The sequence below is a fragment of the Hemibagrus wyckioides genome, linkage group LG10 (genome assembly GCF_019097595.1).
Source record: "Hemibagrus wyckioides isolate EC202008001 linkage group LG10, SWU_Hwy_1.0, whole genome shotgun sequence".
In the NCBI taxonomy this organism is placed as follows: domain Eukaryota; kingdom Metazoa; phylum Chordata; class Actinopteri; order Siluriformes; family Bagridae; genus Hemibagrus; species Hemibagrus wyckioides.
In genome coordinates this window covers 19628706-19645681 of record NC_080719.1, presented here as the reverse complement: position 1 = coordinate 19645681, position 16976 = coordinate 19628706, and the positions used below count along the sequence as shown (strand labels likewise).

At 39.4% G+C, this 16976-nt stretch overlaps 1 protein-coding gene across 2 annotated transcripts in view; it reads left to right on the top strand.

Moving 5' to 3' along the window:
• The window catches only part of cntnap5l (contactin associated protein family member 5 like), a 95070-nt gene that overhangs the window by 63550 nt on the left and 14544 nt on the right, over window positions 1-16976 (top strand). For both annotated transcript variants that reach the window (XM_058401511.1, XM_058401512.1), the window contains 8 exons: window positions 515-686; window positions 949-1055; window positions 5960-6079; window positions 9335-9535; window positions 13640-13796; window positions 14145-14272; window positions 14412-14582; window positions 14757-14975. In XM_058401511.1, the coding sequence (XP_058257494.1) occupies window positions 515-686; window positions 949-1055; window positions 5960-6079; window positions 9335-9535; window positions 13640-13796; window positions 14145-14272; window positions 14412-14582; window positions 14757-14975 (1275 nt within the window). The remainder of the gene's footprint in view (window positions 1-514; window positions 687-948; window positions 1056-5959; window positions 6080-9334; window positions 9536-13639; window positions 13797-14144; window positions 14273-14411; window positions 14583-14756; window positions 14976-16976) is intronic.

Sequence of the window (16976 nt, the reverse complement as noted above, 5' to 3'; positions counted from 1 at the left end):
ACCTCAGTATTGCGCTCGTACTAAGCAAAAGAGACCATTTTCTATACAGCTGCCACTTTAGCTAAATCAGTTAATTCACCTAATAGTTTGTGTGATCGATGAGGCGGATGTTATTATGTTATCAATAATTATTCATGACGATGTAAAACTGCTCCCATTATCCTCCCATTTTTTTAAACCCACAGCGGGTTTTTTATTATTCATTAATAATAAAAATAAATGCTGCTTAGAATTTAAACCACTTTGTGTCTAAAAGCTTTGGTTCTTACAAAGAAATCAACTTATTGTTGCAAATAACTTCAAGCTGCTCGGAGTAATCTTTCCCGAACCTCCACTGTCTTAACTAAATCCTCTAAATCCCTCAGCTTGGAATCTGTCAGTGTGATTCTGCTAATATCTGCATTAACCGCTTTGTGTTTTGCTGTTTTGTTTTTTTCTCAAAGCAGGATTTACTCGCTTTGGCTTTGCTTTTTTTCACCCTGATATTTCAGTTGTGGACATTGTATTGTTGCAGGCTGCCCTGTATCGCACTATGACCTTGGCTGTGAGAAACCTCAAACAGGATATCAGGGATGCCTTCGTCTCATCTTTATCAACAACCAACCTATCAACCTTAGCAGAATTCAACAAGAGAAGCAAGCAAACTTCAGCGAGCTCAGCTTTGACATCTGCAGTATCCGTGACAGGTCAGTTTTGAAGTCTTTTGCAGTCTGAGACAACTTTAATATCTTATTACAGTGTGTGTGTGTGTGTGTGTGTGTGTTAGATCAAGAAAAGTCTGCAAATATCTTCACTGATATTCTGAGTGTTTATTGTTGTTTGTTTGCAAACTACGGATGACTGAATCAGCACACACTCTCATATCACAATATCGGATCAGATCAGATCCAAGACACACGCAAACAAAATCTCAGACTTACTTTGTTACTGATATTTACTTTTTTACAGATGTGTACCGAATTTCTGTGAACATGGAGGAGTTTGCTACCAGTCTTGGGACCATTTCTATTGCAACTGCTCCGGAACGGGCTACATGGGCACAACCTGCCATAACCGTGAGTTCAACACAACCCACAAAATGCTGAACATCATATAGATTATTATAGGCTAATAAAGATTAGCCCTGAGGTTTATTAACCTTAGTATATGCCTTTTCAGGTCTAAAAATACAATTATTTCTTTGTTAAATAAATTAATTAGAACCATCCATTGTCCATACCCGCTTTATTCCTAATTAGGGTCACGGGGATCTGCTGGAGCCTATCCCAGCGCACACTGGGCGAAAGGCAGGGGTACACCCTGGACAGGTCGCCAGTCCTTCTCAGGGACGCATATAGACGAACAACCACACTCACTCCTATGGGCAATTTAGAATTACCAATCAGCCTAACGTACATGTTTGTAACGTACACTGCGGGAGGATACCGGATTACACCCATGCAAGCACGGGGAGAACATGCAAACTCCACACAGAAAGGCCCCTGCCTGTTTGAACCCAGGATTCAAACCCAGGACCCTCTTGCTGTGAGGCAACAGTGCTAACCACTAAGCCACCATGCTAATTAGAACCAGTATTCCTAAAATTCCCATCATTCCACACATACAGTGTGTTATATTGTGAGCTTAGGATTTTTTTGTTGTTTGTTTATTTGTTTTTAAATAGACCTTTTTTTCTGTAAATCTAGGTTTTAACTCATTTTTTAGCAGGACACCGGTGTTTGACTTGTTAGGACATTTTAAATCAGTATAAATAAATTAATTATTTTATCACCGTAATTCTGATATAAAATTAATGTTGACTCCGTTGGCTTTCAGTGTGAGACCTTTGTTTTTCCCTCAGTTGGATAACCTTACATAGAATTTTATTGGATAAAGAAAATACCTACAAATTGTAGATTTTTATGATTTTAGATTTTTTTAGGTTTATGAGAAAGAACTTGGCACATCTCATAGAGCAGAAATGAGTTTGATATTATCATATACTTTGAAGATAGAAACATTTCTGTGGAAAAAAAAATCTTTGCTTTTTTGTATTCTTAAAGAATTGAATGTTTACTTTCATATGAGCTTCTTATTAACCACCACTGTGATGTATAACATGACAAAGGCATTCAATGCTGAACATGGCATGGGCACAACAAATTCCATTTTTTTGGCTTCTGGTAAAAAGAATTTACATGATCAGCCTCTTCATAATTACTGAAGTACATAATTACATAATTGCTGAAGCCATTTCCTTAAACCACCTCTAATGTCAAATGTTAGAGATGCTTGTAAAGTGTTCTTAAACATGATATTCTTGGGTTTGTACATTTGTATATGGTTTCAGTATGTTTCTTATTCAATTATTTTGTTAAAAGATCCATCTGCAGCTAAATCCTAACCTCCTGGCAAAGCTTTTTAAGGTTTTGACCTTAAATATTTTTAGCAAAATTCAGGATTTCAGTGATGTTTGTAAAAGCCTTTGCACCAAAACATTTATGTCCCACCTCTAGGTGAAAATTAGTTGTGCTGAAAATGCTTAATGCCATCCCATGCCATGGTTATATAAACCAGACTTTAATCTGTTCGCTAGTTTAGATAGATAAACTAGACTTTAATCCATTCTCTAGTCCCTGCCAGATAAACAAATCAATAATAGCCAGTAGCCTATTTTGGGGTACCTACTCAAATTTAGTGGCTTTAATTTTCAAGATCCCAAATATAAACCACGGCAGTGTATTGACCAGGCAGTTACTACTATTGACTTGTACCACTTATCCTACATAGGGTTGCACAGAACCCAAAGTCTATCCCAAGGGACTTGTGTCACAAAGCAGGGGACACACTGGACACCTCTAAAATCTTCCTGCTTGATCGTCCGCCTATCTGTCTGTCCATCCATTCCATTCCATCCATCCATCCATTCATCCATTTTCGTACCACTTATCTAACATAGGGTTGCACAGAACCTGTAGTCTAACCCAAGGGACTTGTGTCACAAAGCAGGGGACACCCTGGGCACCCCTAAAATCCTCCTGCTTGAATGTTTATCCTATGCCAATCTTAGTGGATATACTGAAATGCTTAATCCCATCTGAAGTGGTTTTATGAACCAGACTTTAATCTATTCACTAGTTTAGCTTGCATTGTCCCTGATGGCTAAACAAACCAATAATAGCCAAGAGTGGGCTGTTCCTCAGCTTACGCTTCCTACTCAGTTTGTTTAGCAACACAGGAGGAGGTGGTGCCTAACAATTCAACATCGATTATATGGAACTATTGAGTTACACAGCAGACAAAGTACAATGACGGACTGTTCACAGAAAATGTAAAGCTAAGATTTACAGAAATTCATCATATATGCTCCCTGTATTATCATACTATATAATACAGGGACCATGCATGAGCGTCACTACAGCTAGAAAGAGCACTGAGGTAAACAAACACATTACAATAAGGCACTCTGTGAAATAAGTGCTTTAATCAAAGAAAATGATTTTAAAATCCAAAGATTATGATGCCCGTAGGTGAAGTGGCATTGGTCTCTCTGAAAGAAAATGATGGCTTCAATTTTGTTTCCCAGTCTGAAAAAAATGATTATTAGATAACCAAATAATGACATATCTGAGGAAAAGGAAAAATTATTTACATGAATTGCAAAACAGATTACTTCATAATAAAAATATAAATATTGAATACAGACCATTTGAAACCATTTATTTACTGTCACACTGACAAGATAAAGACTTGTCAGGGGGATTTATTTTAAAATGATCGGGAGGACACTTCAAAATAAAGCCATTTAAAATAAAGGTTTGACTGCCATAATGACAAACCAGATGCTTTGTCAGTGTAAAAATAAACAACAACAAAAAAAAATGTGTAACATAATGGCACGTTCTGTACCTGTATCTCTATCTGTTTAGAGCTCCGGATATCGATATCTGTTATTTGGTGTCATCTAAATAGGTGTATGTATATTTTAATTAAACATTCCCCTGGAAATACTAGGAAAGACCGGAGGGAACCCCAGAGGTAGATAATGAGTTCTTAATTGGTCTGAGATGAATTTTGTGTACCTGCTCATGATATTCTAACAAATTTAGTTGCTTTCATTTCCAAATGAAAGAAATTGTATTTAGACCACTGCACTATATAGACCGGATGGATGGATGGATGGATGGACATTCAAGCAGGATTTTTTTACTTTTATAAGTGAGAGAACAAATATGAAGCCTGTAGGGAAATGAAGATGCATATATGCATTATATAAGAAAGTAAAAACCTCCTGCTTGAATGTCCATCCATCCATCAATCAATCCATCCTTCCATCCATCCATCTATTTTCTGTACCACCTGCTTGAATGTCCATCCATCCATTCATCTTTCACAGAGTTGCAGGGAACCCAGAGTCTATCTCAGGGGACCTGGGGCACAAGGCAGGGGACACCCTGGACAGGGTGCTAACACACACATTTTAAACACTACGAACAATTTAAAGATGCAAAGGTAGAGATGTGAGCTGATGTGATGTTAACTAGATCACTCAAATGACTTTTTTGTTACGTTGCTGAGGATCTCAGTCTGAGGCACACCTCTAGTCGCTGTGAACCTTTCCAGCAACAGTTACTAATGCATTCATAAAGTATTTGTAAAACTATGAAACTTGTTTGCAAGGCCAAAATCAATCCTAAATTGTTTGCTTATTCCCAAACCTGGCATTAAATTTTGTGCATCCCACAGTATGAATACTCAGTTTAGCCATCAACTGTCTGTCCTTGACCCTGTCACACCTGTACATCTAAAAATTCTTGAAAAATGAATTTTGTTTATTGGCCCCAGCTTCATTTTTGAGTGTGAAATTTTGTCTGCTAGAGAAAACCTGTGGCAGCAAATGTAGCTGAAACTGAGTGACCATAGGTGAGAAAATAAACTCTATGTGTTGTATGACCCTTTTCTGTGTCAAGTAAATGGCCGACATTTCAGTGAGTAGAGTATGTCAGCAACAACCAGTTCGAATTTTGTTTCTTTTCTTCCAAATTTTAAGCACACAGTGAAGTGTACCTGTGAATGGATGTCAAAACATGTTCAGATCTGTTTGTTTGATTAAACGGGTTTCGTATATAGGTCTATAACCTCACAGCTTCTGAAGGAAAGAGCCATGATGCATCAGAGTCGTTGCATTAAGTGATTGAAAGAAAAAAATAATTACAGCTCACCAAACCTGCTATTCAGTTTCAGGAAGTCACTGGGCAGCAATTTAGCAAGACGTTAATACCAAAGAAGTCAGCACTGTAGGAAGGCAGTTTATTTTTTCAAGCACATTGTGCTAAATGGATTATTTTAAACCTGTCATTCCATTTTATTAGAATAGTGTAGTAAAAATAGATATGCTTGTCTCTTGGGTATGTAGAGATGCAGTATATACTTTACAGATTTGACAGTTAACTGCTGCCTATAGCTAATACGAACATACAGACCATTTACCAAAATAACACACTGATCATATAATTCAAGCCATGTAGCTTCATAGTGCTTAAATAGATGATGGTTTTCTGTAATGTCACCCAAATGAGGATGAGGTTCCCTTCTGAGTCTGGTTCCTCTGAAGGTTCCTTCCTCATATCATCTCAGGGAGTTTTTCCCCGCCAACATCACCTCAGGCTTTCTCATTAGGGATAAAATGTTAGGGATAAATAGTTTATTATGTTTCTATACTTCTGTAAAGCTGCTTTGGGACAATGTCCATTGTTAAAAGCATTGCTTGCATTTTCTTCCTGCATGCTTTCGGTACGCTGGTGGTGTAAGTTAGCGACCGAGAGAGCTACCGTTGTGTAACAGATAAGGGATATGGGATATCCTGATATTTTGAGCTGTAGTAGCGGTATAGTATAAAACAATGACAAATAGGTTTTATCTACCTCTATCTAACCTCTTACCATTCTTTATCTCTCTGTCATGTTTTGTTCTTTCACAGCAATATATGAGCGATCGTGTGAAGCATACAGAAATACAGCAAGTCCTTCCGGTATTTTCACCATTGATCCTGATGGCAGCGGTCCCTTGGAGCACACACAAGTGAACTGTACAATTGCACGTAGGTTACTTTCTACCCTTTTTTCTTCTAATGGGGATTTTGATGCATGTGTCATGTATTTCTAGTCAGAGGGTGTTAATTAGGTGTGTGAAAATGCCTTGAGAAATCACTCATCTCATTAACTTGGTTCAGCTTGTCTTTACACCTCTATGTAGTTCAGCTAGCTGAACTCCTGCATTTCACAGTCAGACAGTCAGCCACTGAAGAGCACTGGAGGAGTATAAATGGGGTTGTAGTGCAGAACAGATATAGCAAGTTTAAAATGAAATAAAAGATGAAGCTAAAAATATATACATGAAAAATTAGATTCATGCCAATGCACAGACTCCAGGTTACCTGATTTGATCCATCCTGAGCTTGGGTTCATGTCTGTATGGAGTTTCTGTACATACTTTCCCATGGTCCATGTGTGTTCTTCGGTTTTTCCTCCAACCCCCCCAAGACATCGCCAGCAGCATCAACCATCGCATTGGGAAAAATGTGATCCTCACTGACTTTGACCGATTGTTGATACCAGACTGGTTAGAGTATTCCTATTACAGCTGATCTTCTAGGACCCACAACAGTCTCTGGAGTTTCCTCAGAAGGGTTGAATAAAGTTTCTAAAAAATCCAGTGAACAGTAGTTCTGCAGCACCTTAGTACTTTAAGAGGCCTGGTTTGAGCTGACAGAAAAGCTACTGTAACTCAGTTAGGCACTCTGTACGATTGTGGTGAGTAGAAAACCATCTCAGCATGAACCTTGTGGCAGATATATATATATATACTGCTCAAAAAAGTGTTCAAGGAACACTTTGAAAAAACGTCAGATCTCAATGGGGAAAAATATCATCCTGGGTATCTACACTGATATGGACTGGGTAATGTGTTAGGAGCAGAACGATGCCACATCCTTTGATGGAAATGTAAATTATCAACCTACAGAAGGCTAAATTCAAAGACACCCCAAAAAATAAAGTGAAAAAATGATGCAGAAGGCTAGTCCATTTTGCTGAAATTTCATTGCACCTCAAAATGGTGCTCAGTAGTTTGTATGCCCCCCACATGCTTGTATACATGCCTGACAACATTGGGGCATACTCCTAATGAGATGACGGATTGTGTCCTGGGGTATTTCCTCGCAGATCTGGACCAGGGCATCACTGAGCTCCTGGACAGTCTGAGGTGCAGCCTGGCGGAGTCAGATGGACCGAAACATAATGTCCCAGAGGTGTTCTAATGGATTTAGGTCATCATCACCATGACTGACCCACCACCAAACCTGTCATGCTGGACGATGTTACAGGCAGCATAATGTTCTCCACAGCTTCTCCAGACCCTTTCATCTGTCACATGTGCTCAGGGTGAACCTGCTCTCATCTGTGAAAAGCACAGGGTGCCAGTGGCAGATTCTGGTGTTCAGTGGCAAATGCCAGTCAAGCTCTACGGTGCCGAGCAGTGAGCACAGGACCCACTAGAGGAAGTCTGTTTCTGATTGTTTAGTCAGAGACATTCACACCAGAGGCCTGCTAGAGGTCATTTTGTAGGGCTCATCCTGTTCCTCCTTGCACAAAGGAGCAGATGCCGGTCCTGCTGATGGGGTTAGGACCTTCTACGGCCCTGTCCAGTAACTGCCTGTCTCCTGGAATCTCCTCCATGCTTTTGAGACTGCTGGGAGACACAGCAAACCTTCTGGCAATGGCACGTATTTCCTGGAGGAGTTGGACTGCCTGTGCAACCTCCAGGTATCACCTCATGCTACCAGTAGTGACACTGACCCTAGCCAAATGGAAAACTAGTGAAAAAAAGATGAGTAGGGAAAAAAATGTCAGTGGCCTCTACCAGTAAAACCATTCCTGTTTTGGGGGACGTCTCATTGTTGCCCATCTAGTACACCTGTTGTTCATTTCATTAACACCAAATCAGCTCAAACTGATTAACATCCCCCTCTGCTACTTAACTGACCAGATCAATATCCCAGTAGTTTAATTGTCTTGATGCTATACTCTCATTAAAAAGTGTTCCTTTCAGTTTTTTTGAGCAGTGTATTAGGACTTTGAATCGCAACGAAATTAAGTACTGAGGTTCCAGTGATAGCAGCCAAAAAACTATACACCTTAGAAGAAAACTATAAATATTAAACTATATAAAACTATAAAAATGAGTATACACAAATTCCTGTTTACATTTTGGGCATTTGGCAGATATGCTTATCCAGAGCCACTAACATTTAAAATTTCCTGACCAAATCAATCATAAAATAAACTGTAATCCAACCACCAAACGCTAAAATAAAGCCATAGTTGACCTTCAACACAGAAATTTATAAAGCCTACTATGTGTAGACTCACAGGTGCATCTTGTGCTCTGAAGACCGGTGAATTTTTCAGCATCCCCTGTCAGGACTCATTAGTGATTTCAGCCATCTTGGTTTTTACCTTTTGACATCCCCTCAGCCTCTCCCATCAGACAGTGGGCTGATTTGTCTCTGGGTTGAGCCTGTAATACAGCATGTCATCTCACAAGAGAAGAAAGGTCCATTATGTCAGCAGCAGGGAGGAATGTAGGTGGAAGAAGGGGGAAAAAATCAGAAAGCGTGTCAGCCCGCAGAGACTGGCAGCTTGGCCTCGCAAGACTGATAGCTCCATTATTCTTAGTTTTGCTGCAGGCTGACTCTGGCTGCAGGAGAGCACCGGTGTTGAGAGTTAGGCTAAATAAGCCAGGCGAGCAAAGACAGGTGCTCAGTACCTTGTGTGGGTGAGATGGTTTCCCTTTGCTTAGTTAGTTTTAGCCTTCTCAATTTCTTCTCATTCAGAAGATGAGCCATTTCATGCATAAACACGTTTAAGACAAATACAAATAGAAATCTCCTTTTTAGCCGTTGCTGGCAAGAAGATTGTTTCAGACTGACCCCAATTACAAGAGCTGTTAGCCACGCTGATTCTTTAAGGCTCAGCAAACAGGCACTTCTGTCCATCACACATGGGGGATTTTAATTTGCATAGAGAAAGGAAGTAAGCACCAGCTCCGTAACGCTCTTCATTTCACAACCCCGGAATAAATGACCTTCTGTTCCCTACTTGATATTCATCAGGTATTTGCATCTCACTTCATCACGTCGCTAATCTCCTTTTCTCATTCATGTGCACATGTGGGCAAATGAAGGCTAGGTTGAGAGGATCAACCCCCCACAACTGATGACAACCGGAGTGTGTGCTTCATGTTTTTAGCATAAAATCTTTTTATTGTATGTCAGTATTTTCTTGTTTCTTCACAGAGGACAAATTGTGGACAGTTGTAGGCCACGATCACTTACAGCCTGTTAGCGTTCAAGGATCTACTCCCAGAAGCCCCTATGTCCTCATTTTCAACTACTCAATCTCGCCTTATCACATCCGCTCCCTGGTGGCATCGGCAGAACGTTGCCAGCAGGAAGTGACATATCGCTGCAGGAAGTCTCGCCTCTTTGACACCTGGGGTGAGTAAGACTTTTATATTTGATATTATTGCAAACATTTTTTATACAAAATGGATTTAATTATCTATATTTATTTACACATTTATGGCATTTTGCCAGATGCCCTTATTCGGAGCAACATACAAAAGTGCAATGAATACATCAATACTGGCTCAGAAGGTCACAGACAGAATATGATCAGTCTAAATCTACAGCAAGAAGAGCAAATATTTTATAATAAATAAATAAAAGTGAGTCTTCACCCATTATTTGGAAGCCAGCCAGTGACTCAGCTGTTCTGGTATCTAGAGGAAGTTCAGTCCACCACCTAGACCCTAGAACAGAGAAGAGACTTGATGCATATACCTTGTACCCTGAGAGATTGTGGGACCAGTTGAGCAGTGCTAGAAGATCTGAAGGAGTGTAGTGCAGTACAGGAAGTGATAAGAGCTTTGAGGTAGGAGGACAATGGTCTGTTTTTGACTCTGTAGGCAAGCATCGGTGTTTTAAGTCTACTGCAAGCCAGTGGAGGGATTGCAGCAATGGGAGATCATAGGAAGGTCATTCCGCTGATTTTGAATCATTTCTAGAGGTTGAATTGAGTTCAGAGGTAGACCTGCCAGAAGTTAGTTGAAGTAGTCCTGTCTGAGCCCCTGAGTGGCCTGTGTGGATAAAAATGGCCAAATCCTTCTGATATAGTAAAGGAGATATCAACAGGAGCATGTCAAATTAGCAACGTGAAAAGAAAAAGACAGTTGATTGTCCATGGTTACCCAAAGGTTGTGCGGTACAGTGGCCAAAAGGGAGAACAGCAAGTTGCCTAGGAAGATCACAAGATCGTGACCCTGGGATGATTTACATGGGATGGCCAGTAGGGATCAAGTTTCAGCTGATGAGCTGCCATCCATGATAATGTGTCTGCCAGACATGCTTAGATCCGAACAGAAACAGTGGTGTCTGTTTTTAAATATCTATAATAATTACACTATTATACCTACTATAATTACAGTAACAAAGTCATCAGTGTTTCTTCCACCCTAATAAGTGTTTGCAAAATTATAGCCTTGTGTAACAAGCAGTAGTTACTACCAGTATCTGTGAACCACATAATGAGACAATCAGTGTTATTCACTTCACCTGTCAGTGATGTTAATGCTATGGCTGATGGGTGTATAAGCAAGTGATATGTGGCAGACAAATTTAAGATGGAATCTAAATCTTTGTTAATATATTAGTATCCATGAATAAAGGCAGTAATTAAGCACTTTTGATAGCTCACTAGGAACACTCAATGCCAGTGCTTACTGATGGGCTTGATGGAATTGATTCTTATTTTCTTTTGCTAAAATTCATTTGATTCATCTCAAACTGAACTGAGGTTTCTCAGTTTGTTATCAAGATGTTGAGAAGTGTTGAGAGAAAGAGGAAGCGTGAAACTATGATATCTTTAGAATAGGCATAAGGTACACTGATCTAAAACTGATCATCAATTAAAAAAGGAAAATCATCATTAAATGAGGATTAATGATGAATTGTTTATTACTCTTAGCATTAATAAATTATTCATTAGTAAACTATTTATTGCTTATATTACTTGCTTATAACGTAGATCCATTTTGTATGTTAAATTAAAGTGTTACCCAAATACATAAAATAAGAAAGGATGTTTTTTAATGGTTTTAAATGTGTTTCAGATAAGAGAGAGAGAGACAGAGATAGAGAGAGAGAAATTAGCATAATAATAGTATAATAATGTTCTCTCTTTGGCCAAATTTGGGGTTGGACTGAAAATAATTCAGCCTTTGCACAGCATTAACATGTTTATCTGTTACAAGTTGCTTGTTCTCATGCTGAAAGTTGGTAGTGATGTTTTGTAAGTAGTGGTCAATCCATCAAGACTGTCATAGCTTAGTGGTTAAGCTGTTGGGAGTTCAAATCACAGGATTGCCATGCTTTACCTGTTGGGCCCTTGAGCAAGGCCCTTAATCCACCCCTGCTAAGATGTATAGGATGTAGGTAAGTTACTGTGAATAAGGGTGACTGTCAAATTCCATAAATATGGAATGTCAATTATTCAATACATAGATGATCTCTTGGACAAGAAGGTTAGGATGAATCTGTAGACCACCTTTGTCAAAAGGTAAAAGCAGTTAAGTGATTATTTTAGAAAAGAATGTCAATAAAACTATCTGCACTCACTGGGAAAAAGTCAGTTATTGCTCCAGTTATATCCAATAAGATTGTTTGTAAAATTATTCAATACGTAGATGATCTCTTGAGCCAGAAGGTTAAGATGTATCTGTAGACCACCTTTGGCGAAATGTAAAACTCCTGAACTCATTGAGAAAAACAGTTATCACTCCAACTGTTACTTAATTGTAGATGACAGCATTGAGCTATTCCTGCCTACTCGCCCTGATATCTCTGTTCTGCTGTGAGGAAGAACTTGTTCTCTTCGTTGGAGAGGAGCCTGTAGCTAATTCGTCAGTGTGCATGTCTCTTTTCTGGCTTCAATATCACATTGTTCTGCCAAAGTAAAAGCCACTGTAAATCCCTTTAAGCAAGAGATCAACTTTCTGATCATTCTGCACACAAACACTTCTTGAAATAGAGTCAGCTAGTGAATCTCCAGGTCTTTTGGAAGGGAGGTAGGTATTACACACTCTCAAGATAAACAAAGCTTCATTTACTCAGGACAATTTGTACTGTAATTGCCATTAGACATCAGAAAGCCTCAGAAGAAATCCTTGGTGGGTTGATGGTGCTGTTCTTTATGTTGCATGCACTTTAATGCCAGACTGTTGTAATGAACATGAATCAATCGTTTATCATTTTTCTAAACCCCGGGTAGAGAACCGTTTCACACTTGTAATTTAGAAGCAGGCTTTTTACCCAGGTTTATGAGTTGCTCAGGGGATCCTGGTTACTCAACTCTAACTGACTGTATATAACTGTAGAAAGGACAATATTCATAATCACTCTCTGGTGTTTATAATAGTTTATAATCACACTCTCTGGTGTTTATAATAGTTCATAATCACACTCTCTGGTCTTTGTAATAATTTATAATCACACTCTCACCCAAATGAGGATGAGTTCCCTTTTGAGTCTTATTCCTCTCAAGGTGTCTTCCTCTTACCATCTAGGGGAGTTTTTCCTCACCACAGTCACCTTAGGCTTGCTCATTAGGGATAAATACAAATAAATTTAAATATAAGTCAACAGAAATCCAATCACAAACTGAACAGCGCTTCAGCCTCACATGACATGCTTTGTACACTCACAGAAACCCTGTGTGTTGTGTAAACAGTAGCTGCAGCATTTGAGGGGGAAAAAAATCAAATGGTGACAGAAAACATGTCAAGTGGAGTGAAGAGGAGTTTACAGTTATGGTTAGAAAAGTCTGTTCAGGATAAACTTGATGTCACAGTCAGAAATTCTAGAGGATTTAATCAAATTAGAAGAACATCAACAAACAATTGGTTGATTATTCTCACTGATAAAGCTTCTTGAATCTTGATGTGAAAGCTCAAGCCATTATTTAAAACATGTGGTATATATCCAGTCAAGGTTGTTGATTGCACAAATATACAAATTATATGGTTAAGCCAGAGTTTAAGACTGTACAGTTTTGAATACTCAGGATTAATTGTTAACCTCAGGATTAATTGTTAAGTATGATCAGTGTGAAACGTGAAACAAGAAAACCCAGGATTGTGTTTTTATTCCGAGTTTACAGTGATGCAGGTGGAATTATTTCAACTGGGATAAACAGATGAGACTGCTGTTGTGTGCTTGTAGTAGAGATACTAGGGCCATGAGGATGAGCTCATTTCAGCAACCTTGAACTAAGAGCTAAAGAGCTGTTATTCCACGTCTAGCCAGTGGTTTGACCATCACTGGAATGTTGGATGAGACCTGAAAAAGAATTATTATTTTTTTTAACAAAGTGAACTCATTTGACACTGACTTCATTGATCACTGCATCCGTGATGAATTAAAAAAAACAAACTAGCACATGCAGTAACAGGGAACATTTCACACTGACAGTATTCTTTTGTACTTGCCAGAGCAACAATAATCTCTGAAAGTTGCAGCACAGATGGAAATGTGCTATATTTCCAGATGGCACTCCTCTGTCTTGGTGGCTGGACAGGGACGGTGTTAAGAGAACATACTGGGGAGGTTCTCTGCCTGGAGTACAGCAATGCTCCTGTAGCCTGGAAGGCAACTGCAGGGACATGAACTACTTCTGCAACTGTGATGCCGACCAGGAAACATGGTAATCTGCATCCGCATGCATGTTAATAAAGAAAAAAAAATGCTTGCATGCTAATGAAGTTAGCTTAGTTTGCTATCAATGAAATTAGCAGTGTCATGTAATTAAATCCTTCAGGCTTTATTTTTTATTTTTGCACCGCATCAGAACATCTCTGTGGGTGAGCTTAGCCAGCTTGCTTAACTTCACACGGTCGTCATTAACACCTTTTCAGCAGCTGGCAGATCATACAGTTCAGTTTTTCACCCAAGACATTTTTTGCCTCAAGCTGAGAAGCAACTGATTTTTTTTTTTCTTTTTCTCACTCATTATTCCTGGTGCCCCACACACTCTCTCCCACTCTCTCTGCAGGGTGAATGATACCGGCCTGTTGTCTTACAAAGACCATTTACCGCTTAGCGAGATCGCCATCGGAGACACAAACAGAACAGGCTCGCAGGCGCTCTTTCAGATCGGACCTCTGCGCTGCTCTGGCGATCGTGGGTGGTTTTATTTACTGATTTAAGGATCTGTTGGTTGCTGAATTCATTTTCATGTTGTCACAGCTGTTTTTATTTCTATAATTGAACCTGTAAGATATTTTATCTATCTCTGTTTCCTGTCCATCATTGCCTCAAGGATTTTTGTGGAACTCTGCCTCCTTTTTTTTGGAGTCCTCATATCTGCATTTCCCTACACTGCAAGCTGAGTTGAGCATAGACATCTCCTTTTATTTTAAGACCGGAGCTCCTTCTGGTCTTTTCCTTGAGAATGTAGGAGTACAAGACTTCATCAGGTTGGAATTGAGCTGTGAGTAAAATACTGTAGCATTGTTCTAATGTTATTACGTGTTGTGATGTTGTAAATGAAACAAAAAAAAATAAAAACATTACCAGGCTACATTTTCCACATTAGGAGGCATTATTACATAAAATTGATTCCATTACATTAAGAGTATACCATAATAGTAATTTCTCTCCCTAGCTCCATCAGCAGTCACGTTCACCTTTGACGTTGGTGATGGCCCGGTGGTTTTGGTAGCCAGGTCGCCGATGGGTCTGAACGACAGGCAGTGGCATTATGTACGAGCAGAAAGAAATGTGAAAGAGGCATCGCTGCAGGTCGACCTGCTGCCCCTTCAAATCATTGAAGCAGCCACTGAAGGACAGCACAGACTCCAGCTCAACAGCCAGCTCTTTGTTGGTAATAGACTGAACTCTTTTTCAAACATCTTTGTATTGCATCTGTGAAACTGCAAGCAAGGATGTATTTACAGAGACCTTGCATTTATTATTTTTTATTATACTGCAAAATGTGCCACATGTTTGCATTGTATTTCTATTTCTATGATTTTCCTAAGTGCACTGAGTTTGTATGTGCTTCAGGGGTCTGTTCCTGGTACACTGATTTCCTCCCTCAGTCCAAAGGCATCTGTTGTAGGCTGATTGGCATCTCTAAGTGTGTAAACGGGTGTGTGTGATTGAATCCTGAGATGTGTTGCCACCCTGTCCAGGATGTCCCCTGCCTTTTGCCCTGTGTCCTTTGGGATAGACACCAGGTTCCCTTCGACCCTGTGTAAGATAAATAGTAAAAAAAAAAAAAAGGACGAATGGATGGACAGATGGATGGACAGATTCATGGACAGATGGGTGGATGGATGGGCGAATGGATGGATGGATGGGTGGAGGGATGGATGGATGGATGGGCGAATGGATGGATGTGCAGATGGGCTGGATGGAAGGATGGGCGGATGGGCGGGTGGCTGGATGGAAGGATGGACGGATGGGAAGATGGATGGACAAATGGGCGAAAGGGTGGATGGATGGGCAGATGGACGGATGAATGTGCGGATGGACGGGCGGATGGAACAATCTAAATAAACGGATGGGCAGGCGGGCAGACAGATGGACAGATTCTTAAGTCTCTGTATATCTCATGATTTGATTTTTTCAACTAAATTTTAGTCACATAAGCCTTCAAGAATACAGCTATAAAGTCTTGTATGCTGTACAAAGAGCATGACAAAACGTGACTTATAAATTTTCTGTAATTTGCTGTTAAATATATGTCAAGAAAGAACGGCCTTCCAATGGTTAGACAATCAAACCCGTACACAGCAACTCTTTTGTTTTAGACGTGGTAAAGACCTTGGAATTCTCTTCAGTCACGTGATTTTCAGAAAGATATTAGCTTGCGTTCAGCGTATTTCAAAATGATTCACGAAACCTTGCCAATGTTTTCAACCGAAAAAAGAGCCTAAAATATACCGCAGCTCAGTAGGAGCCATAATTATGACCATACTGTGTGCGTTTTTTACAGACATACCGAGATGTATACGAGGTCTTACACACTAGGGATGAATGCGGACGTGTAATTTTAGCTCTGTAAATACTGCACGTGATTTATAATGACCTGTGGCTTTCATATAGGTCTCTGATATGAAAACAGAATGAGTGATAAAGATGCTCAGCTATTAACTGTGCAGGGGTTTAGTTATTAACTGAGCTTATGACTCAAAATTACTGCTTCATTAAGTTGTAATGAGTTCTCTGGCTTTGAATTTGATTTCATCTCTTTGAAGAATAAGTTGATTACCGCAGTCACTCGAGTTGCAGTAGACTTTAATTGTACCGTGTGCATATTTGGAGAGATTTTGTTATGGAAGAGGCGATTGAGACAATTTGCTAAAGCAAAATTGAAAGCCTATAATGTATTTTTTTCCTTTGTTTTTTTTTTTATTTTTATTTTTTTGGAAACCATGGCCAGGACTTTTTGGCACATGTAATATGAATGAATAATTCATCACCATCTTCCAGACAATTGGCATGACAGTTCCTGATTACATTGTCATTTTCTGTCTGTAAGATTGACATACAGTGAAATTGCATTGTGCTGGTCAGTGCACTGAGAGAAACAGTCCTATTTACAACATCACCTTTACAATCTGCATATCATTTTGTGTATACTTCAATACTTAATTACACTAACCATTCAAGAGCTTTTATTCAGCAATTAATAAAGCCCAAAATGAAAGGCGCCACTATTGGTGTTAGCTAGCCAGTATTGTTAGCTAATCATGCTAACTAGCTAACACCAATAGTGACGCCTTTCATTTTGGGCAATGTAAGCTGAAACGCTCATGAGCTTTTTGCTGTTGTGAGAATAGTGGAGTTTGTGTCCTGATTTAATTTCTAATGAGTTCTC